Source organism: Ischnura elegans, chromosome 2, assembly GCF_921293095.1.
Source record: "Ischnura elegans chromosome 2, ioIscEleg1.1, whole genome shotgun sequence".
In the NCBI taxonomy this organism is placed as follows: domain Eukaryota; kingdom Metazoa; phylum Arthropoda; class Insecta; order Odonata; family Coenagrionidae; genus Ischnura; species Ischnura elegans.
The window spans coordinates 14342957-14369914 of NC_060247.1; the positions used below are offsets into that span (position 1 = coordinate 14342957).

Below are 26958 nucleotides of genomic sequence, written 5' to 3' on the forward strand. Positions count from 1 at the left end.
GTTGCTGTTAAATTGAACAAGACCATCCTTTGAAGGTCCTCCGAACGCATCGAGAGCCGAGACGCAGGAATGTATATCTGTGCAATATCTAAACGCAACACTTTGCAACATGGTCAACATTTACACTGTCTTGGAGAGCTCTTTGAAAAAAACTGCAGACTTCATTTTGCATACGATTCCGGGAGAGGCAGCCTAAATACAACTCGAATAGTGTCCTGGGAATCTTTTAAGGCGAATTATCCCGCACGGACTGAAATTCATAGCAGAACAAAATGTATATGTATATTTTTAAAACTGAACTTGAAAGTAAACCCTTTATAAATTAGGAGATCCTCATAGAAAAAAAGAACAATGCTGTAATACTCACAATATAGAAACCGAGGCGTAGCAATGAGAATTTAGACGTGGTTCCAGGATGAATTTGATTAGAAAATGAGCTAGGTGTGGGAATCAGCCATTATTTCCATTGCTAAAGCCTGAATCACACGATCATTTTCTTTCATACGGGAAAAGTGATCGCTTTAGTGATAATTTTTCAGAATCACACGGTCCCTCCCGCCGTCACCTTTCGCATCACTTCCGATATCACAGCTCGTTATCATAGGACCCGCATCACGAAAATATATAGTGCATTTGTTTATCTATGTCGTTCCCACGATTGTCGAACGTTGCGCTGCAATCGCTCCATACGGGCATGCGTTCCGATTGGCTGATATGGGGTTTTAGTGACGGCTTTAGCGACGGAAAAAGCGACCGAACGAATGATGAAAAATAGCGATGGGAAACCTCATCGCGATCGTGATCGCGAAAAACAATTAACGGCGACGATAATTTGCGTGTGATCACTCTAATGATAGCGATAGTGATCACTAGGAAATGACGGATAAAATGATCGTGTGATTCAGGCTTAAGTTTAAGTGAATAAAAGATAGTGTCCGGCGTGATACGGTGGAAATCTTTGATATTCAGCTTATTAACACCACTTGTCTGTTTCCACACATTTTATTTAGACCGACCATGGTTTCGGCAACTTGTGCCATTATCAAGGCGCACAATGATAACACAAGTTTCACAAGGATAATGGCACAAGTTGCCGAAACCATGGTCGGTCTAAATAAAATGTGTGGAAACAGACAAGTGGTGTTAATAAGCTGAATATCAAAGATTTCCACCGTATCACGCCGGACACTATCTTTTATTCACTTAAACTTAAGCCTGAATCACACGACCGACCATGGTTTCGGCAACTTGTGCCATTATCAAGGCGCACAATGATAACACAAGTTTCACAAGGATAATGGCACAAGTTGCCGAAACCATGGTCGGTCTAAATAAAAGTGTGTGGAAACAGACTAGTGGTGTTACTAAGCTGAATTAAGTGTAAGTGATTGGCATAACTGACAAGCAAGAATGCCGGAGGTGCATGCCGCATCGGTCCTTCCACCCCAATTTCCCCCCTGCCCCTCCCAGCACATGCGGGAGAAGACGACCGCGATGTGCGAATGGATGTGCGAGGAGGGGCTGTCGCCGTGCGGCTCGCCCTGCTCCGAGTCATACGCCATACGTATTCAGGGCGCACGGCCTCCGCTCATTTTTAGTGCGAATGCTAGGGGGCGCAAGAGCCCCTCCCGAATGCGGTAGCGGCAGAGGGTGGTGTGTGGGTGGGGCGATGCCGCCGCCGCCGGGAGAGTTGGGTGTGGCGTCCGGTCGAGAGAAAACAATAATACGACCCAGGGCCATATTGGGAGTGGGAATTTGGGAGTCCCCACAACTTTGACCCCGCACCCATAAAGACGGTGCAGTGACCCAGTGAGCATAAAAGTATCGGGCCACGGCTTGAAGCATTCCGGGTACGACAAATTTGGGTGGAGCCTCTGACAGACATTCCCCTTACACATAATACACCAGGCAAGTTGCCAGAAATTCGCTTCCGCCGTTGCTTAAGGCCGTTTTACACGGGGCACGGAATTGCGCAGGTTAGAGATAAATATTTCATAAAGAGAATACTGCTCTGACAAATAAAATTAAAGAATAATTACAGAGGCGTGTTGCGCAAGCAAAGTGAAGATAACCTTTCCCGGTTTCTAAGAAAATAGAGAAGCCTTATGAAAACCTTAATAAGAAGATGGAACAACCTTCAAGGGCACATCTTGATGGCCGGATAAAGGTAATCGTCGAGGGACAAGTGGATGGCAAGAACGGAAAAGAAAGACCTAGAATAAGATGTATAAACCAAGTAAGATGATGAAAAACCTCTGTGTCAAGTGTTTAAACGATTGCAATATATCACTGCTAATGTAAATAAAAAGGAAAATTTTCGAACTCTTCTGAACTGAAACCCAAATATTCCGCTGCAAAGGTAAAATGTTTCAATGATGGCATTTGGAACATAACTATGCACGATCTTTTTCCAGTTAATATACGATACTCCAACAGCGAGAATAGAATTCAGCAATGAAGTCCCCTATCAAAGTTTCGACGGAGACTTGGCATTCTCCTAAGGAAAGCACTCCCGCCCAGATAAACAGCACTATTTCACCATCCCCGGAGAAATGCGGGAAGCGAATAGGTAGCGCAGGCATGCAAAGTCTCCGAGGAATAGCAGCACTCCCCATTCAAAGCGGACCGTCGCAGTTTTTCGCGTGGACGAGAGAGAGAGACACAAACACACACAGTCTTTGGCGCAAGGAGGGAGTGTCTGCGAGAAGGAATGCGAAGACAGGCAACGAAAGGGAAGCGCGGTTATGGCAATGGCGTGCTGAGGTGTACAGGGTGGTGTACAGGGCACGAGGGGAGTGTTTGAGGCAGGCAGAAGGAGAGGCCCATTGCGAGGGAAAGATCGCTGGAAGACACGCCTTGACACGTGATGCTATAAAGCCCCGTTCAAGACAACAACTGGACTTCAGCTTAACGCCATATGGTTCACAAGGACTACTTGAAATGGCTTAAGTTGACTTTCAATATTAATTGAGAAAATTCACAAACTCTTAAAAGTAGTCACAATAGCTCTCTTAATCGACAGTCGTATATACTGGCGAAAGTCCTCTTTCACTTCCAGTTACTGTCGGCCAACTATCTGAACAGTGATTGGTGGATTTTATCCCATATTGCTTCGGGCCATTAAATGCATGCACACCAAATGAAGTTGTCCTGAACGGGGCTTCGGTTTAGAGCACAGAGTGAAATATATGCGCAAATGTAAAGAGAGACCCATGGAATGGAGGGGACTGAGGTGTGGAAGGCAGCACAAGGGGAGAATCAGGGCCGGCACGTAGCCACGTTGATCAAGGAATGGTTGGGCACAGCATGCAAGAATGTGTTCGTGATGACGCGCGATTGGTCTACGATCGATGATGGGGGCGGAGGAGAGGGCTTTTGAACATGCTCAAGTATGAACGAGAGTTACTTCGGGGAAAGATCTTCTATCTTTCAATTGGCTCGATTTGGCAGAATAAACAGAAATAACCACGCATTAATTGATGCGCCGCAGGCGCGTTCCCGCTGTCCCGGTGTACCAGTTCACCATAACCAGAAAACAGAAATAATATCCGCTTCCTGATTTTATAGCTCTTCCGCAAAAATCCAGGGTCTGTATAATCTCTATATCCCTTTCCTCAGCGGTCAGAGTCCCTCCCTTTTAACTTTTAGGATACAGTGTCGAAAATTGACGTAATTGCCCCAGAACTTAGGTTCTTTTACGTCCGCCTCCTGGGAGGCGTTTAAACAGATTGATCATATTTTTTGTGAGAAATGGAAAATATCGCCTAGTTCTCAATTAAACTCGCGGTTAGCCTGTTTACCAACGCAGCCACCGAGGCTCAGGTGTCATTAAAGAGAATTAATATTCCCCAAGACGGAGGTATATGAAGACAGAAAACTTTAATCCCATTTTTAGCAGAACATGCTTTTACAAAAAAGCACTATCAACGAAATAAAAATCGTATAAATTACTAATTTCTTAGCCATGTAACATGTCCAAGTAGCGATGTAAATGTTAAACACATTTTTAAGCGGTTGTATGACTCATCATTATTATAATTTCAAAACCATTGAGAATTATAACCTTGTTTCAACTCATAACTTTGTACACCACTCACTCGCTAGATTTTAGGAGATTAAAGAATTGAGCTTTTGTGAATTACTATGAACGAATAGTTATATAAAAATGAGGTGAAAATAATAATCAAATTAGAAAACAGCTTGTACAGCAACTTAAGGAGGGTAAAGCATACGAGGGAATTGTGATCGCCAAGATCCGGAGCAAATTGTGGGAAGCAGGCAAATTCGAAGGCACATGGCCATAAATACACGTAGCAGATGCAATAAGCGTTGCACCACTCAAGCAATTTAAATGGAGGCGCGTCCTTGACGATGGGCAAGATGGGCAGATATGACGGGGTCCACGGAGTATAAAGGCACGCTGGTGCGGAGTGCATATTTGTGGAGTTGGAGAGGGAGACGGATGGATGGCGAGTGCGTGGAATCAGAGCACGCATTAGATAAGGAGCGATAAGAAGTGCACAAAAAAGACAATGGGCTATAAACTACCAATATCGGTTGCCTACATTCTCATCAGGGTCATTGACAAAAGGCGCCGCATTTCAAGTTGAGGGGATAATATTTATTTGCTTCGCCAGCGATCGCTGTTGTTCCTATCCGATCAGACCATCACAATCCACCTGTTGCGCAGATCTGGGATTAATGAGTTCGCGGGACAAAATAAATTACTTGGACGGGCGTAAGTTTCATTGCTACGTTTCCTGCAAGGACATCGGTTCCATACCTGCGTAGAGAAATTTAATGCCGCTAAGGCTAATTAAAACTGACATAGAAGCTTGCAATTTGAACCAAAAAATTTGACGAGGTCGAATTTCATTGTTCAATAAACATTTATGTATAAGTTGTATAGAGTTTATGACGCTATCAGGACAAGATTGTATCCTCGAAATGCAAAGGGAATACTGTTATTTCTTATAACTGACGTAACACACCAGGTTAGATCACGCTACACGGTATTTCAACCGGAAAAAATAGAGGGCTAATATACAAAAATTGCCAACAAATAGACGATATTTGCTGAATATGACATCAGACCAAGGACCTCTCCCACATGAATGATGCAAGAGAAAAAGGCGCGATAGAGCAAATTATCCACTCCACAATAAAATAATTTAATATTAATCAACACTTAACTGCTAATATGATATCAAATCAAACGGGACGATTGACAGGGTGTGGATTTAATCCTACATCAGTCTGAGTACTTTATACGCCTCTCACAAAAAAATGTAATCAAGTTTTAGGGGGAAATTAATTTTTTAATTGCCACCTGATTCTTTTCGTGGATAAAATCTTTCAGGCTTATAAGACCAATACGTTTTAATGTAATTCATTTTCAAGGTATCGACTTTACGGCTAAATTTATACCAAACTAAATTAAAAATAATGTCTGGGTTCTCTCAATTTTCGAATTAAAAATTTTTGGATGGTGAGGTAGGCGAACCTGTCGATCGATTATGCACGGTGTGTGCCGGCGTGAAATAATTCAGGCATTCACCTTGTTGGAGCGTGAAATTGCCCCGTCTGGATTCCAGATTTGATGCAATACCGGCAAACGAAACGGGTTTTAAGTAAATATAAAATTATAATTAAAAAGTACAAAAGCTTCCTGGGAGGCGTTTCAACAGATTGAGGATATTTTTTTGAGAAATTGAAAATATCGCCTAATTTTCAATTAAACGCGCGATTAGCCTGTTCCATAATCTAAAAAGCCATCGGGCGTGGAATGAAAGCGTCCAATTTGAGCCTCGGCCGTTCGCTGGATCACCTATCCGTTTCTGACTGCTGTGGCCACCCATTGAGAATCTCACGCAGTCCACCCCGACATAACGCTTCGAGCGGGGCCTCACTCCCGAAACGATATCACAATACCTAATCAGATATCGCGGGCGCCATTGAAAACACTCCGGAAGAAAATTCGAAAGCAACAATGACTGGACAGTATGCTCGACTGAGGGAAATAAAATAATAATGGGACGCCCTTTTTCTCACCTTCTTCGACGTGGTCGCCCCACAAAACCGTCGGAATACGCAAGCACTTCACATAGAAGCACGACGGGGCTGCTAGAGAACTTGCTCCGTGGCGCTCCGGCAGGAAAAGAGAAGGAATTTTCTAAGCCGTTCGGTTCAGCATCTGAGAGCTGGAATCCCTAAGCTATTTCTCTCAACCAAGTGCTGCGTATGAATATAATCACGCTTATGGACAGCGGATGTGCTTTAAGCACTGACATTATTCAATCAAGGCTATAGTATAACTAACTAAGCAATGTTCATAAACGTGACTACTGATAGCCATACTCAATATGAAAGAAGAAAGATTGACAGCGAAATGTGAACTTGTAACAATGAGAGCAGCGAGAGAATATAATTATTTTTAGAAAGTTTTTATTCACGACGCTGAAGATTCTCGTCCATGCGTTTATACTTAATACAACTAAAATCTTATCGCACCCAATTAACTCTTTAAGTTAGTTTTGGACGCACGCAGAGGTAGTAATGAGGTGTTGATGCGGCTCGCACCGAGCGAGACTAGCCTGGGTGGGAGTGGTTCAAGCAAGTGTTCCATACAGGAACATACATCAACTCTTATCGCATCGGACGAGATAAACGGAAAGTCCTCAAATGATACACCTCCAGACCACGGGAAACATTGACGGATAGGAGCGCTTAAATTGGGTGGGACAGTGGGCAGAAGGGAATGAGAGCAGCGCGAATTTCCCTCGCGCCGCCGCGCCGGTCGCGCCGGTTCCGCAGGCGGCGACGCCGGTCGCCGCCTGCGGAACTCGAGAATTGCAGCAGGCCGTCATCCACTCGAGGATTTGCCAAGGACGTCACTTAATGGCTCTGCTCCCTTTGTCGCCGAGTTCGAGCCCGCCCTCCTCCCTCGCATTCCTACTCACGCGCACCCCTGCATGTAATCCCGACCAAGCCTTTCGGACGGCAACAGCAACGGCGACAACACAAAGACCTGCAGTCTTCTTCACCTCGCCGACTCTGCCGCCTCTATCCCCACCCACTCGCTCACTCGCGCAGGCAATCGACGGGGTGGCAGAGTGGAGCCGTGAATAAAACAAGATCATCGAATTAAACTATAAAAAAAAATGAAGGAGAAGTGGAGGACGTTTTCTCCTCCACATCGGCGAACGCCACTGCCGCCATCTCCGGGAGAAACAATGGCGCCGTAAAGCATGCAACACAGCTTGCGATCGTCGTCTGTACGCCTCTTCCCCCCTTCCACGGCTGCCTTTCTCATTGATGGCCTTCATTCCACAGGGGCTGCCGCAGCGATGAAGGTCTCTCACGCATGTTATGCTCCCCTTGGCCCCTCCCCTGGGTGGTGGGGCTGTGGGTCACTCCCCGGGGTGAGGCGTGGGCGGGTGGGGGTGGGTAGGAGGGGGGGCGCGACCCCCCCAGGTGCCATCTCCGCGCGCATTCCTCCTCGTCTCTCCAACTCACAGCCGCTCCTCGTACTCCACCTACTCTTTCTCCCAAACACAGTCGCCGCCGCGTCGGGGAAATTATGACTCGTAATAAAATGCATTTGTTCCGATCGTCCTCCACTAGTTGATAATTTTCCCCGACTTTTCAAAAAACGACTCTATAACTTATTTAAAGAATTTCACCATCCATAACTAAGTATATCATTGTAATTATAACATGGGGCTGTAAGTACAATTACCGAAGGCAAAAGCTAATTTCAACTATGTTTTTTTATATTGCAAAGATCACACTATAGTCATTCCCTTATACGTGTTTACCCCAAGGATTGGTGCGGGCGAGTGAGAGTGGAACCAACTCACGTTTGAGAAATAGGCACATGAATACATATATACACACATGAATCACAATTTGTTTGGTAGTGTGGGGCGGGGGAAGTGCCTCCTTCCCTGGACTACCTCGTAGAAAGAGGTCGCTTACAATTTGGAGGTGTCCAAATGCTTCACCAACAACATATCCCAGAATTATTCGATAAGCAGTCAAGCGACATATCCACTGGGCCTCCTTAACTTGAAAGAAGAGTAAAATTATGAATCAGAAGGACTCACTCTGCCGTCGTCTACGTAAATCCATACATATGTCGCTTTCGATTTCAGTTTCCAAGGAATTGCATTCATCGTTCTATGTTAAGCAAACATTGAGTTCCCACTAACCATTAAGAGGGTAACTATTCTTTTGGCATTGCTGCACTAAGTTTAAGACCTAACTTATGAAATAGGGCAGCAATCATCTGCGATCATTATTACAAACCACGATATGCTTTAAAACATCCAAACTATTAACTTGCTGATTTAGATCCCTCTATCCCGGTCCCTATCTTCGCTAAAGAACCTCATTCTAGCCTTTATGGCGATCGATGGCTGTGCTATTGAATGTAACCGAAAGCGGGCCACTCCCAAACGAAGAATCCCATTGCTATTCGAGGCGCCCCTCCGTGAATTCAGTGAACTCTTTTAAGCGGCTAGACCAAATGGAATGAAAGGCTTTATCGGATTCAATTGAAAACTAGTCGGAATGCACTCCGTCATCCATAGTTCATTCTAATGCGCGACTCCTTTTGTAAAAAATAACAAACCATTCTCTCACCTCTACCATGATGACTCATGTTTAATTTTTTTAGAATTTCATTTCGGACACCAGGCGAAAACCACGAAGGTAAACGTTCCTCAACGCAAGCATAATAGGGATGAACTAAATAAAATCCTCGAGTACTTACGCATTCGCAGTATTCGAGAATAAGTGTACTTTTTCCCAATCATAATAGGCAGCATATGGTAAGAAGTTTTTGTTTCAATTCAAGTACAAGCCTTACGAAACTATGGTAAAGCTGGAAAACAAAATTTTTCAGCATTTTGTTTTTTTCCTTCTAAACATACGTTTCATGATTTTTATTGCATAAGAAGTTAAACTAACTTAAAAATCGATTGTCATGAATACCATTAATTCATAAATGGCATAAATTTTTTCAACAATGTTTGAAATGATATTAAAATATATACGAATGCACTTCCATCGTTACTACTTAGGAGCACCTTAGTATGAGTTAGACGGAATACAGGCAATCCAAATGCAAATTTATGTTGGTAGGAGCCAGTTTTTCTATTGCCTTAAGCAATCATCAAAGGTGAAGAGAGCAGGTGTTAATCCGTTTGGAACTAGGCTAAGAGTCACGGGTTCGATTCCCGTCCGGCGGTGTGTGATTACCTTCAAATGAGTTCCTCATTAATATTTACAGCTATCGAAAGTCACTGCGCGCAAAGGAGACAGCTCACCTCTTCCACAGTGGAGCTGGATATACAATTGAAATTTTGGAGATTAGATTAGATATTCGTAGATCAAGTAAGAAGTACCTACGAATACGAATAAATAAGCGTCCAAACCATCACTAAGTAAATATTAGTTACCATGCTTTTATATAAGCTGACGTTTCGGGAGACGACTTGTCTCCCATCCTCAAGGCTGTGTTACTTTATGGAATTCTAATTAAAATTATTATTAATTATTTATAATTATTATTATTTATTTCAATTATGTGTGAAATTGGACTTCCATAAAGTAACACAGCCTTGAGGATGGGAGACAAGTCGTCTCTCGAAACGTCGGCTTATATAAAAGCATTAACCTGGCTGAGAACCCGAGAAATATTCGTCAGAAGTATTCACCAGGAAAAATTAAAATCGTTTAAATATTAGTTTTCCCACGGCTCATTTGAAGAAGGCCTTTCAACTGCGCTATCTATAGGGAGAGGATGGCGGGGTCTCAGTTGGTAATTTAGGGCCGGACGGCGGTGGAGTTGACACGAGGCTGAAAAACGAGGCCGCGACGGCTTCGCCCACATGATTCAACGCCGCACAGTGGTCCGGATCGCGAAAAAGTTGGACAAAAATCAGATTTTCGTTGGATGTCTTTAAAAATTGCTCCCTATATGTTTTTTGGCGAGCTATTTTCATTTCTGCAGTTATTTTTACGAAAAAACTATTATTTCATGCGATATCGTGGAACTTTAACTTATTAACTGGCTAATTGTAACGCTGACTGCATAGATAAACGGTAATCATAATAAAATATGAAAATAAATGATTATTAGTTGTATAGAATGAGTTAATGATCTTTCAAATTAGTCAATAAACAAAAAAAAACGGCTAAAAGTAGGGTTTTTGGGTGCATTGACTTACGTTAAAGAGGTGCGATTTCCAGATTTCATGAGATTCTTCTTTATGGACTAAAAAGTAATTACTAAATAAGTGTCAAAATAGTATTTAAGTGACTCTTTTATTCTCATAAAAGCATGGTTAATTCCTCATAAATTTACAATTATGTATTATAATTGTTCAGCATCAGATTCTTCTGAATCCCACCCATCCTCCTCTTCTCATTCACTCGAAGAATTTTGAGACTATTGCAAGACCAAGAGATCACGAACCTCCTGCGGAAATTCTTTAAGGCCCCGGCATTTGTTTAGCTCAGTTCCTAATTGCTAATAAAAGGATCCGATATTAGGATCAGTCTCCGGAAAATATCCTCATTAGTGTGAAGTCGAGATATTTTTCTCGCGTGATGCTCGCGATATATTCTAATGTCTTTATTGCGAGATTCCTGGGCCTCCTCCGATAGTTCTCCAATAGGAAGAAGAGCCGACTCGATGACATCTGCACCATGTATTAACACTTTGTGCACAGTGGGTGGCATGTAAAACCAACCATAATGTCTCACAAAATTTTCCGCTGTATCCATACAGAACTTTTTAAATTTTACTGAATCAATCAAAAATCCGCAAGACAAAGACCTTATAATTGTTGAGAATTGAAAGATTAACTCTTTCTCTACTCCTGAAAATTAATTAACTATATTATTTCATGTGAAAAGTACTGCATAAAGCAATAATAAAAAGATGTTATATTGCAACAATGAAAAGAAAGCATTAAAAAATATTGACCCTCGCCAGTAACTTCAGCCGATAGGCGAGAAGAAGCGCCTAGCTAAGTTTCCATCACTGGATGTACCATATTTTGGCTTCGGCACATCAACTAAAAGGCCCATTCTCTTTTTAAATTCGTAGGTACCTATTAAAAAATAAGACTACTAGAACAATATCCCAGGGGACCCCATATCACCATTAGAATACAAGGAAAATACGAACCTGAGGTGCTTTGAAGGTTGCGAAATACAACATCAGGGAAATCAACAATTTGTCCAGCCAAGTGCAATTCCTCTTCAAAAAAGAAGAGTTTGATCGCGAACTAGATCGCTATCTTCTCTCGTTGGAATAAAAAAAATCATCTTTAAAAAATTATTAAGCTCTAGTTTTGCCTCCTCGTCTCCGTGTAATCTGAAACAACTCTCTAGATATGCATTCAAATTCCTTTTTCGAGCATCCATGGTTTTCTCTTTTTTCTCCAGCATTTTTTCGTGCAATTTACGCCGCGTAAATGCCCATGACATTGTTGGCAGTCAACAATAAAAAACACAGGTTTGCAAAAAGCTACACAACAGTCTTCTTCCTAAAAAGTTTAAATATCAAATAGAAGGGAAAATCTGAAAAATTAGAGAGGTGCCTCGTCTCAGACCAATTAAAAAAACGGAAACAAGAAACGGAAATAAATGAAACATAGTATACCTGCTCCATAATCCTTATTTATGAGGTTGTCAGGAACTAATAAATCACGTAATCACAATTTTTTAGTTATCACAACACTATAACTTCTTTGCGAGATCACTGTAAATCACAAAAACTGTAGCCAAAATAGGACCTCGCAATTAGTGATGGGTAGGTGTTCACATCGACAGAAAAGTTGACACTGAAGGGTACCAAAATGTTTCGACCGAAATTTGGATGGGGTTAAAAAGAGATGTAATCTTTACCAATGGAAATGTGGGTATTCCCCTGGATAACTTGTTGGGGTAGGGTTGGACCCCGTAAAGAAAATGTGAAATGTTTGGATTTTGAGCGAAAATACATCCTAGCGGCGGACCTGCAATAAAATCCGTCCAAAAGGAAGCGGGTGGAGGGTAAAGACCTCATCTATTAACACGTGCAGCTTCACTTGCAAGCCAGACCGCCCCTAGAAAATCAATAAACTCAAGTTGGGTGGTGCACCAAGTGGCAAAAAAGCAAAATGACAAAAGATGGCAAAATGTCCCGACTAAAGACCCCTTCCCACTTCCCTGATGTCCGACACGTGTTCGGGTAACGGGTCTCTTGCCCGTTCGGATTGAAAGAAAGGGAAGGCGGTTGTGGGTTTTCCCGGTAGCAGTGCATGTAGCCCGTCGTATTTACTTCAATCTATAACCAAATCGCGATTGAAGTCGTTCTGAGAAGCGATCGACGAAAATATTTTATCTCCTCTCCCAGCGTCCCAACTGCGCTTAACCTAATTAAAATTGTTCCGAAATTATTCTATTGGTCCACACACAGATAAAGTTTGGATGATTACAAAGTATAAAATAGGTTTTAAAATGCTAAAATTCTTATTTTTGTGATTCTGGCCCATGAAACATTGGGAGACACATTTTGCCATGTGCCTACACTGCCCTGATGCTAGCGTGTCGACGCTCACGTCTACCGCGGCTGGGAACATAAATCGTTGTTATTCGCTGACTCGCACAGATTTGCAGCTGATTTCTTTACTAATATCTTTATAACACTGTACTTTATTGTCACCAATAGCCAAATTCGCGCAAATCGACGTCACTTTTTTTATAACTCAACATTTATGCGATTTTTTCCGAAAAAAATTACTCCCCTTCAAATAATTCTACAGCAATCATCAACATCTCTATAAGGTTGAAATATATATTTTATGACAGAGAATTGTCTATATTACTATAGTGCAAAGTTATTTACGAATATAATTGGCGGCGTAAAGCCAAAAATAAATCTAAAATGCGTAATTTTCGAAAAAAACGGAAAAATCAAGTTTCCATTAGAAATAGTGCTACTTTGACGCAATATATCTAAGCAAGCAATTTTTTTTATAAAAAAGTAAGCATGAAAGGTGATACCCCAGACATATTACTACATAACTTCTATAGTCTAAATGAGTTTCAAGAAAGTCGAAAAAATGATTTTTGTCCACCTTTTTCCGGATCCGGACCACTGTGCGCCGCCGCACGGAAGCATTCAAGTGCGCAGGTGCTGCGAAACCGTTTATTGCGATCCGACGCGAGTCACACCGGACTGAAGAGTCGTCGTTTCTTCCCTTCGTCTCCAGGCAGTAAAACAAACAAATCCTTCCGTATTCGACTCTCCTCCATTGTACATCGCCTACACAAAATGCGCCTATTTTTTTTATAAGCTCGCATATACCGTAAAGGCCGACACACGCCTCACGCGATTCTCTAGCAATGCGTCCTGAACGGTTTTTCACCAAAAGTGATCCGAGTATAGCCATGCAAACTGCCTTAATCACGACCTCACCATTTCCCGGCGGCAAATATATTCTTCCCTACTCGTTTAACACGACGCATGAGCAAGATTGCACATCTCCATGGCAACTGAAGTTAAGAAAACACTTTTGGAATACAACTTATCGATGGCTAAGTTCTAACAACACGTATCTCAAATTCGGCCGGTTTGAGACAGGTATCTTAAACAAGTTGTAATAACATAAAAAAATAAAATAAAGGCAAAAAAACAACTCTTTGTTTGCAAATGAATGCTTATCTTACAGTTAAATTAATTTTTGGTTTTTAATTTCAGGGTACAAGTAAAAAAAATAATCGTTTTCTGCTCTCCTGAAAAGTTGCTATTTTTGAGATACGTGTTGTTAGAACTTAGCCATCGTTACGTAGATCGTGGTGTTCTCCTCAGATGGCTTGTTTAATTAATTATTCTTGTCACATATTTCAAACGTAGGTCCATTAATACCTCTCAACATTTTTTTAACGTTATCAACTTTTTCTGAGTTTATTTCATTAGTTTTCACAATTCGGACACATACAAGAGAACAGGTTCAATAAAAGGCATGTATATTCTAGTTTTTGTATGCCTCAATAGAAGCTTGTTCTTCAATAATGTGGACAGATCCCAGTAGCACCTATTGGCTGCATTTATTCTCGCTTGTATTTCCTGATCCATTCTATTTTGACTGGTTATAGAAACTCCCAGGTTCTTGAACTCATCTCCCACAGATTGATTCCACAATTGATTCATTACACAAAGCTCATAGCGTCCAGCGCTGAGTCAGCCTCTCTCCCTATTTCCATATACTTCGGTTTGGCTCTGCATAAATATATGCAACAAATAGATGCCCTCGCACGGTACCAATCAGCAGCGGTTCAAAAGGCAAAAAGTGCGTCTGCAGCCAATTTTCCCCTCTTAAAAAGTCCTCACCGAGGACTACAAACGAAAAAGATTTTACACACAGCCATGATACGGCCACTCCTCACATATGGTTACCCAATCTCGGAATCCATAGCAAACACACACACCTACATAAACTCATCGTTATACAGAACAAGACCCCAAGGACAATCACGGGAGCCCCCTGGTTCATCCGCAACACGTACACACACGAAAACCTAAAAATAAAAACAATGACACAATGCCTTAACGTCATTGCAAAATCATTCCAAAATTGACTCAACAAAACTCAAAGAACTCTACTGACACTGCTTTGGAGCCACACAGACAATCCACACTTTAAATATTCAAGATCAAAAACCGTAATTACACGCCCAATACGGTAAAACAAAAAACATAAAATAAAAAGTCAAAACGTCGATTACCAGCAGCGGCTGAACATCGAAAACATAACTGATAGCAGTTACCATATTTAGCGTAGCGTAGCGTAACCAATGTTTTTTCCCAACTTCCACGGCTTACGCATCGGTTGAGCGGGAGTTCGCGCCGAGCGGGCGTTTGCTGATTGAGCAATTCTTCCGCTCAGCAGAATCGCATGCGACGAGGGTCGGCCGATATCCTTCGTAAACACACACGCACGCGCGCGCGTCGCACAGAGGTCAGCATTTCATGCGTGGGTGTGGTCTTCCCCGCAGAGAAGATCCTCCGCTCCTCGCTTCCGCCTCGATCCCGTGCACGCAAGGGGCCAGCACAAGGGGCCGCATTCCCAAAGAGACGGTGGTGTCGCTCCGTTTAGAAGGCGGCGGCGCCCCACAATTCAGTCGCGACGGTTGTCGTCGAAAGCGCGAGAGTCAAGGGAGGCGGCGACGAAGAGCTGCTTGCCCGGGTGAGGCGACCCGCACCCGCCTTCAACCTGCTCACGAGGAGTCCGCCTCCACACACACACACACTAATATTCCTTTTGTTCTTGACCTCTTTTTTATATTTAAAAATGTGAAAAAATTGGAGTTTAGGTCTTTTTTAAGATGTACATATCTGCTGACGTCTCGGAAAGTTATTTCCCTTTCTCAAGATTTATTAGTATATGGATAAGTAAGAGGTGCAATAAATGAAAAAGTTGGTCGAGCAATAAAAATTAATTTTAAGATGCAAAAAACATTCAATAAAACATTGTTAACAAGTAAATTGAAAATGAAAAACACAGATCAAGAAAATTCGTGTAACATACCTTTTATGTAGTCGTTTAGTTTTTATGTTGCTATGTAACAATATTTTGTGATAATTTTAATTAATTCGATTACAATATATTTTGATTAAATGATCGATGCTAATTCTTTTATTATAAATTTTTGCCAACAGGCATTTTATTCGAGATTCTGAGAGAGCACCGCTGCGATATGCGCTCACTTCTTGCGAAACCTTTCAAGGGAGGACTAAGGAGGAGGAGGTGAACCGGCAGCAGGGATGATACAGAAAATTATTTGTTATCGCATCTCCACTCCATTTTGAGGCCAAATTTTGTGTTAAGCTTCAGTTACATTTGGTGCTTCCACTTATCATTTTACACATTAACGCAGTGAATGCCACTGCCAGGTCGAGGTGGACGAAAAACATGGAGGTGTTCTTTTATTTTTGTTTAGAACCAGTTAACTCCATGTGGACGAGCGCAGTAATATACTTATCTCACGCAGACGGTAGAAAAATGTTTAAGAATTTCCAGACCGAAAACACTGACCGGATTCTCACATCGTAGGAAAATAAACAAGGGCTTTGAACAAGACTTTCTTTACTTTGGGGCAAGCCCAATTAAATTAAATAACAGAATTTTACCGAGAAGCATACTCATGTTTATCATTCGTACACATGTATAAAAACTACACGCATTAATAACATTGAATAATGTTTAAGAATTTCCAGACCGAAAACAATGACCGGATTCTCATATCGTAGGAAAATAAACAAGGGCTTTGAACAAGACTTTCTTTACTTTGGGGCAAGCCCAATTAAATTAAATAACAGGATTTTACCGAGAATCATACTCATGTTTATCATTCGTACACATGTATAAAAACTACACGCATTAATAACACTGAAATAATCGCAAGTAAGATTTCAAGTTCGTAGAGTCAACACACTTGAAAGAAGCATGTAGAAAACACGATGCTCGAGGCCTTAACATGGATCAAATTATAATAAATGATTATTTATAGGGATTAAAATTATCTTATTATGGCGAAATCTAAAATAAACGCCAAAGAAAAGGAGATCTGGATGAGTGGTATAATGATAATAATTTAGCTGAAGCCCTGTCACCTGCCAGGGTCAGTTTCCTGAGGTCATTCGATTTACTGAGACCGAAGAGTTCCTCCTCCACGCAATTTCTGTACTTTACTGTCCTAGAATAAAACATTCAAATTACTTCCAAGGAGCATTGCCATTAAGGCGAAATCCCGAAGAAACATATCTCCGCTCGTTAACTCTCCATTGTATGATATATCTGGCGGTGGGGTAAAGTCCTCGCCTGCCAAACCGTAGGTCGTGGGTTCGAATCCCGCCTGGGTAGGAGATCCCTATCCAGGGCATGGATGTTTGTGTTGTACTTAGTTCATATTGGAAACCTTCGTTGTAAAAGGCCGTTATGTGCTGTTTACGGGGGATGTGATAAATAAATAAATAAATATCGGGACTTGGCTGTTTCGGATAAAAGCTATTCCGGTAAAGCAGTAAATGTTTCAACGACGAATAAGTGAAGGAAATAACAGGTTAATGGGGATGCAATTATCTTCACTTTAATGAACGGGTCTGAGGCTGATATTGCCTCCTAATTTCCCTCGGTTCCCATGACTACGATGGCTGCGGCCATTGCATTCCCCTCCACGGAGTTTACTCGGCAGAAGGGCGCTACCACCACGGCACCTCTTTCTGCTCTCTGCTGCTCCTTCCGCTTCGGCCAAGAGAAGCGATGATTGGGATTTCCGTGCGAGGCACCGATTCGCACTCGGGCGCTTTGTAAGCGAATCCACGCACGCACCGCTTTTGTAGTAAGAGCACCCTTTCGATATTGGGGTTCATTGAGCGCACCCTTGCGAATTTTAAGCGAGACGACTATGGTATAGCCATTAAAAGGAGAGATTATTGATCAAAATACACCGACAGACGAATTAGAACACCATAAGTCCCAAAAAGCGTAACTGTATGGTAATTTTTAATGCCTAAAAGATGAAAAAACATTTAAAATATAATGAAAACATTAGCTGATAATGCCTGATAGTAAAAATCACATTTATTTTATTAATTTATTAATTTGTTTTTTATTCAGATACTAAAAGAAAGAATAACGGTTAAGCAAGCGAACTACACACATCCTTGGAAAAAGATAGGAAGCACTGCAATTATTAATCTCTGCAGAAACGATTTATAATACCGGTCTCTCCATCATATTACAAGACACGAACCGCAAACGTTTTTGCTCGAATTAATATAGGACTCTACCATGGGCAATTAGCAAGACAAACACGACTTCAATAATTTATGTAATTAAACCTTCGCTAATGGTTTATAATCACACATACAGGCACACGCACGCGTGTAATCTGGGGAGAGCGGGGCGTTATTCAGGGAAATGTCTATATAATGAGCGCACGTCGGAGCGAAAGCCACGGGAGCGTGAATCCGCGCTCCATCAACAGATGTTCGATTGAAAAGGCAAAAAGAGGAGGGCGGCGCGGATGATACGGCATGGGGATTTTTTAATCCTTCCATCAGCAAACTCTATCGCCTCTCCCCGCTCCTGCCCCCCCCCACCACAATCTCAGACAAAAGCCTCCACTCCTTGCGGAACTTACGCTTAATAATCCCTTCCTTATCTGGACGAACGGCTCACACCCGGAATAAGCAAACGCTGGAGGCTATGCGTAGTGTCCCATTCCAGCGGTCGGTCAGCGAGGTACAAAATCAAGCGGCTGCCCAGCAATTCGCTCTCGACTGTTCATGGCACCTCATTAATAAAGGAAAAAAACGAGGAAAAAATGTACATTTCATTTAGCTAAGCTTCTCCAACGAAATACGACGCCTCATTAAAACTCCTGAGGCCCTTCGCCCCCCATAATAGCGCAATTAATATCACGTGATGAAAACAAGAGAGCATAGATCAGAGAAACCATTTAATTGAGGGTATGTATACGATTAATAATAAATAACGCTCACAAATAAACATTAAGTGACACTTACCCTCAAGATAAATCCCCCAATAAAGCTCATCTCATCGTCCGCGTCATAATTATGATCACAAGGTAAATGCGGCGTGAATGGGCAATCACCATTCGTGAATAATAACGCTGATGGAGTAAATTTCGCTCCAGAAAAGCAATTATCTCACGACTGCGTTAAATATTTCTCCGTATTGAAGATGAATGAGCAATTTAGCCGGATGAATCATGGCGGAGCAATAAATTGCGAACATAGAGGAAAATTGATCTCTTCTATACTCATGAATAGCCGGAGGCTAATGTAATTCTAATAGAAGGATAAAAGTTTCCGGATGGAATTGGAGGATTTAACTTTCCGTGCAGTTATGATTGTGTTAATAGACGACCAATGAGCATCGATTTAAGTTCATACAGACAGGTAAAACTCAGAAAAATAATAAACTCTCTAGCTAATGCCTGAAATCATTCAGAAACAAACGCACACACATGGCGTGAATACGAAAGCGCGGGCACCTCATATCCCTCCACAGTTCACCCTTAAGCGACGAGAGCAATTTCAGAGCGAGCAATTGGCGAGAGACTGCCAATGATTTCCCTTCGTCCCGATACTCCCTTATTCTCGCGGCTTGGTCCCTTCGTCGAAACCTGTTCCGGGGGAGACAGGCAGGCACACAGCTCTCGTCGCATCGAATTTCCCCCGCGAACCATTCGAAAGCCAACGTTTGAGGATATTATGCCGCGAGAATAATTGCGAGGACGTTGAAATAAATCGTCGCCGTGAGCCGCCCACCTCTCCCACCCCATCGGGTCGCGAACACGGCTAACCCATTACATTCGGCTGAGGCGCGCGTCTTTTTTATAAGGACGGCACGTCGCGTCGTCAACTATCGAGTGCTCAACATCCACCGTCAATATGTTTCTAAGGGCCGCGGAAAAGAACATGAGAAGTGGATCAAGGGACCGAATAGCGTGAAATATGTGTTCCGGAGAAGAGAAAGGGGGGACGGAATTGCGCATTGGAACGAGGACGAGAGGGGGCACTTGAAACGTATTCTCAATGAAACAAAGTGCAACAGAACTTCGAAAAATCACCAAATTTTTGGCCAAATTAAGCTAATTTCATCAGATGAAAATGGCTTGAATTCAGAAAGAAATAATAGTGGACTAAGTGACCGCTTGAGTAACAAATAATTGATTATTCGGCTAGTAATGCGCACAATAGTGTTCGTCTAGATCATAGAATAGTGCTGCTCATGAAAAAGCATTGTAATGCATGTATTTTTTTTTCAAATTGAAATAATCCATTTTTTCTATTTAGTGGACATCGGAAAGGAAGAACGCGGCCAGCTCTCAACGATTTCAAATCAAGTCCCGGGAGAATAGATGGATTCACAAGAGATTGGGAAATAATACCTAATGGGAGGAATGCCTCCGGAGAAGAAATAATTCATCCCCTAATCTCATCTAAAACATTAGCGTTCAAATGAAGGGCTTACATCAGTCCAGAAGCAAGAGAAAATTAGAGATTATGTGAAGCATTTTCAACTTAGTAGGGCTGAAGTACTTACGTTCTGAAAAGGCAAATACATAATCGCAATAATTGCTTGTGTAATTGATGGATATTCATATTAAGGGACCTATTGGCGCTGAATCGAAGCGTAAATGGTATCATCCTATTTTTTAAATATTCTTTGCAATTTTGAAATCATATTTATACACCAACGGAATGACAATGAATCAATAGAAAATAGAGAAACTCTAGGTGGGACACGCCTTATATTCCAGACCATCGAGACTCAATAGCAAGCAGAAGCATTCGATAGTTTTTTTATTCTCCCATTAAAGAGTGAAAGGGGGAGGGCAGAAGCCCAATAATTCGTAATTGGGATCACCACAGAAAAAAATACCCACCGGTTTTTCAACATTCTGGACACCTTGACGAGTCCAGAGAAAGGACGCTATCTATCTTTGAATTCACGGACGCTTCCCGTGACAGAGCTCTCAACATATGGCAGACCTCGACTTTAAGTCAACAGCGTTCGTCAACAAGCGGTCGCGACCACCGGGGGAGAGGCTGGACGAGGAGCGCAGCAGATGACACGAAAAGTTCCACGCGGCCAAGGCGCTCACAAACCTCAAGTTTCTCTCGATTTACGGCGCCTAATCACTTATTTTCTCAATCGCATGCCACGCACCGCCGAGCACTTTCCCTCCCATTTCCCCCCCCCCTCCTCCTCCCTCCTTAATTATGGCCCCTAGGCACAAAGTGAGGCCGAATTTCATGGTGACAGGCGAGACAGTCCTTGATTCTCTGAAAAAAAACCCCAAAGCCGAATGAGCCACGGTTACGGAAAGCATTTGTAAATATAAGGAGCCGTATCGTAATCGTGGACATTTCTCGAAAGCGAAAACAGTGTCTGATTCCATTTAAATGTTTTCGAAATAAAAACAGCTCTTGCGGACGTGGCTTAAATTGACGGACGCTCTGCTGATTGAAAAAGTCCGACAAATCACCAAGGCGCAATTCAAGAGATGCAGAAATTCCTCACAGCGGCGCGAGGAACCGGTTAAAATTACGCGCACAATTCGCTGAAAAGGAATCGCATTACGGCGTCCAAGAAGGCTGCTTCCCATGACTTCTGTCCGATGAGCCGGATCTTTTTTTATTATACATTTCAAGACTTGTAATGCGAGGAGGCAGTGGAGAGATACAACCCAAGATAAAGAGAAAAGATGATACGCTTCGCTTGCTGACGTAATTTTTTTAAAGATGCCCTACCAGGAACACAACTGGGCGCCGCCGAAACCGAAAATCAGTCCACGCCGAGGCACCGGACGCCGAGCCGGATGATCGCGAATCTCCCGGGTCTACTCATTACAATACGAGGTACACTCGATATTATGTCATTATTTTGTATTTTATAATCACTGGAACTCTTTTTTTTATTGAAAATGAACCACTGACACCGATAAGTTTATTTGCATGGACGCCGGTGCGCGCCGTACACACTAAAAATATACGCCAAGGCACCGCTGCCATCTAATGTTAATCGTGAGCACACACGCCTAGATGGAATGGTGGTCTAAATGAAATTTCGTCATAGAATGTTGAGAAAAGCAGATGGAAACGTAGGATTGTGTCACGGGTAGTGCAAAGCGAGAAAAACACAGGAGAGATGAAAAGACTTTCGTGGGGGTGTGTGAACAGCAGGAGGGGACTCCTTCTCAAGAACATGGGGCCAAGGGGTGGATCGAGACACGAAAGGAATAAAAGAGAGAATTGGAAACGGCGGAGTTCTTTCGATACTGGTAGCCCGTATCCACAAGGATTACACGCTTCCGAGGGCACCAAGGAGTACAACTCTTTGTAAATTGCCGATACGTATGGGAGCACAATCGGAGGCTGAGAATTGGCCAGGTGGGAGAGACAAGCGAAGGAGGAGAGAAAGAGCGGGGAATGAAGGGCTCAGCGAAGATGGGAAGCAACTACAGCATCCAGCCACCGGGAAGACCTCATGGGGGAAGTACGTAAAAAAACAGAGCCCCTATTAATGGGTTTTCGGCTGCGTCTTTCTTTTCGACGGAGCAGTGGCGACCAGAGGAGGTCCTCCCTCATTCCAGCCCAGTGTCCTCGCCGCGCTACACGAAAGGGAAAAGCACCATGGTCACCACAACGCAAACGAAGTACTAAGCGGTGCTGAAGCCGAGGAGGAGGATGGGCGGATTCTACAGGAAAAAAACCCTACTTTCACTTCCGTTCGTGAGCACAGAGCGAATGCCGTGGGAGAGGGAAGAAAGAAACATGAAAACAAATGACCGCACTCGACACGGAAGAGGAATGCCTCGCATCCGCAAAGGGTAACTTAAGAAATGTGACAACGGGGAAAGAGCGGGTTAAATGAACCTGCGCACTCGAAGCGAAAAATTCTCGAGATGCCACCGTTTGGGCGCCTGTAATTGAAAACCCCGTTAGCGGGAAAGAACACGAAATTAGCGAGGCGCGGCAATGCGACACTGCTACGGTGGATCATAAATGTGAGAGTTAAAAAACATTGGCTTGATCTCAAGTTAGCGTCGCTCGGGAGAACTGCGACCACATTTGATCTAGTACGAGTTGAAGGATTAATGCAGGAAAGCGGGTAATAAGAGCTTGTCGCACTGAGAGCTTTTCTTTTCGAAAAAATGGTGATTTACAAGTTAATCGCACAAAATGTGTGCTGCATACATTGGCTGGAAGTGAAGTTCACTGTAGTTTCCATATCTTCATTACAAATACATTCTAACTTCAAAATAATACGGACAAAGTTTGGACATCCATGCGGGAATTTTAGGTACTGGCATATGCTTAATTTTAAATGCCACAAATAGGGATCATTTTGCCCCTCTGATCTATAATCACTAATAATTGATCGGTCATTACCTTAAAATAATGCATGTCATCATAATCTCGAGATTATACAGACAAAAATAGAATATGATCTCAGTGGTTAGAAAATGTATAGATAACGCCAAAATGAATAAAAATACTTGGAATCACGAGGGGCGTAACGGGCACATTAGAATCGCGATCGAAAGAGTTCGTTTACGTGAATGTAGGCGGCGTGTCGCTACTAGGGCACTGTAACCTCTGCATCCCACTGTTTGATGGGCAGGCATCGCCCCCTCCCCCACCTCCTCCCCACCCCACCCCACATCGACCACTTTTCGATCGCATTATTTTTCCTCCAAGCCAATCGCTCGCTTCGCCCACCCACGTCGCCGCATCTCCTCCAACCTATGACCCCCACCGCCGCAACCTTTCGGGCGGCAATCGCCATCCCTCTTGGACGGCAGGATGGAAAGCCTGGGTCCAGGCGGACGAACAGCTTAGAGGAGGGGAGGTGGAGGGCGGGGGACGAATAGCAGGCTGGGATACACCACGTGGAAAGAAAAACTCCCGACGGATGGAATATCCGCCTTGGGAGATCGCGCAGAGACAAAAGTGCAGATTAGAGGGAATGATTACCGGATAGGATGAGCGGAGCCGTCTCCATGGGACTCCACCCGGAAAAAGAAGAACGAGCGAATGCAGGTGGGTATATGGGAAATTGCTATCGGCATCACATATTACCCAACACCACTTTCTTTCTGGCTTTAATTCTCTTCTGCTTCACGAGGGTCGCGAGCGGGAATTGGAGAGGAAGGAAACATTTTACAGCCACTCTAGCCGATTCGTCGATTCTGTCAGTGGCCGTGGTAGCCAATCACCGTCATTTACGACTGGGGACGGAGACTCACATGAATAACAGAAGTCCATATTTTTATACGGGCCGAGATGATGAATGAGAGACTTGTTGAAACGCTTATAATTAGCTTATTATATTAGCTCCCAATACGTATAATACTCAAATAAAATACAGAATGCTTTGGAACCCGAGTGCCTTGCCATTTTGGGGTGACTGGCGAAGAAAGGATATTTAAAAAAAAAATAAGAGACACCATTGCCACATAAAAATATCAACACGGATACCTTTGTTGAATCAAAACCCTTGCTATTTCACATAAATGATGTTAATATCGACCAGTAACGTCGCTGTGCGACATCGTGAGGTGCAAATGCAGGATAGAGGAAGCTGGAGGTAGATACATAGGATGAATGACGACCGCAGGTGGTGGGAGGTTAAGTAAAGCGGAATGGGATAGGAAAAGAATATCACTAAGCAAAATCCCTTCTTTATGATTTAAAGTTTCAATGGACTCGATTGGAAAATTCCACGGATACCCATGCCTACTATCATAAATGATGTCTCAGTTAGCCTCAGAAAGCTGCTCCCCCAGAAGCAGAATTCGCAAAGATCTTTAAGCAAAATCAGTACTGAATTAAAACGAAAGCATTTAACAAATTTTCTTTAAACCCACGAAAAATGATATGTATTAGTATGTAACTAAAATAAAATTATTTTTTCAAGGAAATAATCTCATAAACTAATGTCACAACTTAGTTTGCCCCCCCCACCCCTAGATCATCTAGATCATGGCTTGGCCTCCCCTAGACCATGGCTTGCCCCCCTAGTTATGATCCTGGGTACACCCTTGTGCTGATGGATTCATATGTTGAAGTATTTACCCATTATAACCCAATTTTGCTCCTAAGCAACATCAAAAATTTATAAATTTTCTGGTAAATTTAGGAAATATCTAAAATACGCATTTTTTGTGGTGTTAATTGTAATGTCAAAATCTTTAGCTTCCACGATGATGATGATTGAGAGCAACATTTTCAAGTTTTCAAAACGAAAAATCTTGAAATTTGATTTCTCACAGGAGCAGCTCTGGGTTAGAAAGGGTTAAGCGTACGCCAAAATTCGTAATATCCACAGCCTGTAAATCACTTGCCCCACAGAAGATAGAGTTAAGGCTGGGATGGGTGCCAAAGGCCTTTGACTCGATTTGTTTTAGGCGATGTCCTGGATGGGACAGATTCAAGCATCGCATCGCGACCACATATCTGCGTGTGGCGTAAGACACGCAGATACGTGGTCGCTCATGAAGAGGGTGAGTCGTCAGAATTGGCTATTGACCGAATAGAAAACGATGCATGAAGAGGAGAGACTCACCTCCTTAGAGGTCATCGTTGGATGCATGAGTGAGGGTGGTACTGCACGGCGGCGGGGCGCGGTAGAGCGACGGTGCTGCGCTCTCGCGGCTGCGACGGCAGGTTTCCTCTCGGGGCCCGGCGACTCGCTCTCATTCTGGAAGAAAAAAAAGAAGAAAGAGAAGGAATTATTTCCAGCATCAACACCTCGTCAAAGACGAATCGATTAAGAGTAGGAGATCTAAATGAGGCATACAGTATTTCAATGGTTTAGGTAGAACAATTGAAAATGTTATAACAATTAGGTAGAACAATTGAATAAAATCATCACCGCCTGCTATTATGTATTCAATGCATACATCTAAATAAGATAGAAATTGGTGCATCACATGGAAATTCCAATATCAACACTGGGCCTTTAGGAATGATTGCTTTTCTAACTTCCATCATAAAAAGTTTTCCTGGATATATACAATTACATATACCACTTATTTATATAATTTTTATTTTTATTGCGTATATCCAGGAAAACTTATAACGAAATACCACGTTTTAGTGACTCTGGTTCAATCACAAAACTTAAGTATACTCTAAAACATACTCCATAAAGTAACGTGGACGAAAACACACTCAAATACACTTCCATCGGATGTGTAAGGGAATCGACGTTAGCACTGCCATTCAGCTTCCGTACCCTGTCCAGTAACTGAGCAGAGAAGTCGACCGAATTAGGGCCGCATCGGGACAACAGGCGGTCGCGCTAATAAACAGGTGAGCAGTATCCGTGTTCTCACGAACGCTTTCCAGAAGCGAGCAGCATCTGGCGTGCGTGCGACCGATGCACCTCATAAGAATAGAAGGGGTGGAGGCAATCGCAATGAGGCGGGAATGAGGTTGCAGATCCGTCCGTGGAATCGTGGCGCGCAATGAGTCGGGCAAAGAACCAAAAGGAAAAAAAATAAGACTTTGGTTCGTTAGTGTAAGTACGGCACGGAGAGCTAACAATCCCTCCTTCTCCAACGGCTCATCCACTTGTGGGTGTATACGTGTCTCTCCTCTATATATATATTCTCCCACTTTAAGAGCCGACCACCATCGCATGAGGTACTCACTAATGCTGCGACCGCGGAAAAGAACTAAAGGATCGCACGCCTAATGACGGAGCCTTGTAATGCGAGCGGGGGAGCCGTGGCAATGGTCGACGCTGCCGCCGCAGACTCGTTAAGGGTGCTCTCTACCGTTAAGGGTGGGGTGCGGGCGGTGGAAGGGTTAGGGAAGGGAGGGGGAGGATCAGAATGGCAATCAGGAGTTGAATTGCAAGGAGTAATGGGTGGGAGTAATTGTTGGGGGAGTCGTCAGGTGAAGGGAGATTCTTGGGATCGCTGATGTGGAATTAGGATGGCGAATCGAGGAAGGGAAAAGCACAGTGATACTGCGGAAGAGAGAGTTTAGAGAAGGCGACGGGTAGGTCTCCTGACAACCACATAGAGTTTCCAAGAATTGAGATTCCATTAAAAAAATATTAAAGTAACAAATTTAATTATTCCAGGTGCTCTAAGAGGCTAGTCAATCATAAAAATGGCAATAAAATAGCAAATGGCAATCGGTCCTATCCAAAAGATTTGTTCTGAAGTAGAATAAAACATAGCACCCATCTTTATCACCAAATGATTAAAATATTTTTCTATTATTATATGATTTTTCCAACTGGTTTAGAAAAATGACAAATATCTGTTTAAATAGAGTGATAAAGATAATGAACTCATTTAAAAAGCCCTACCTAAATATTTAGTTACGCTACCGAGTGCCTAAATTAT

General features: G+C 42.8%; 1 protein-coding gene across 3 annotated transcripts in view; it reads right to left on the reverse strand.

Moving 5' to 3' along the window:
- LOC124153420 (Krueppel-like factor 8) overlaps window positions 1-26958 on the reverse strand; it is an 892525-nt gene that overhangs the window by 382413 nt on the left and 483154 nt on the right. For 2 of the 3 annotated variants that reach the window (XM_046526561.1, XM_046526560.1), the window contains exon 3: window positions 25164-25298. The exons of the other annotated variant lie outside the window; for it this stretch is intronic. In XM_046526561.1, the coding sequence (XP_046382517.1) occupies window positions 25164-25298 (135 nt within the window). The remainder of the gene's footprint in view (window positions 1-25163; window positions 25299-26958) is intronic. 3 annotated transcript variants of the gene reach the window in all.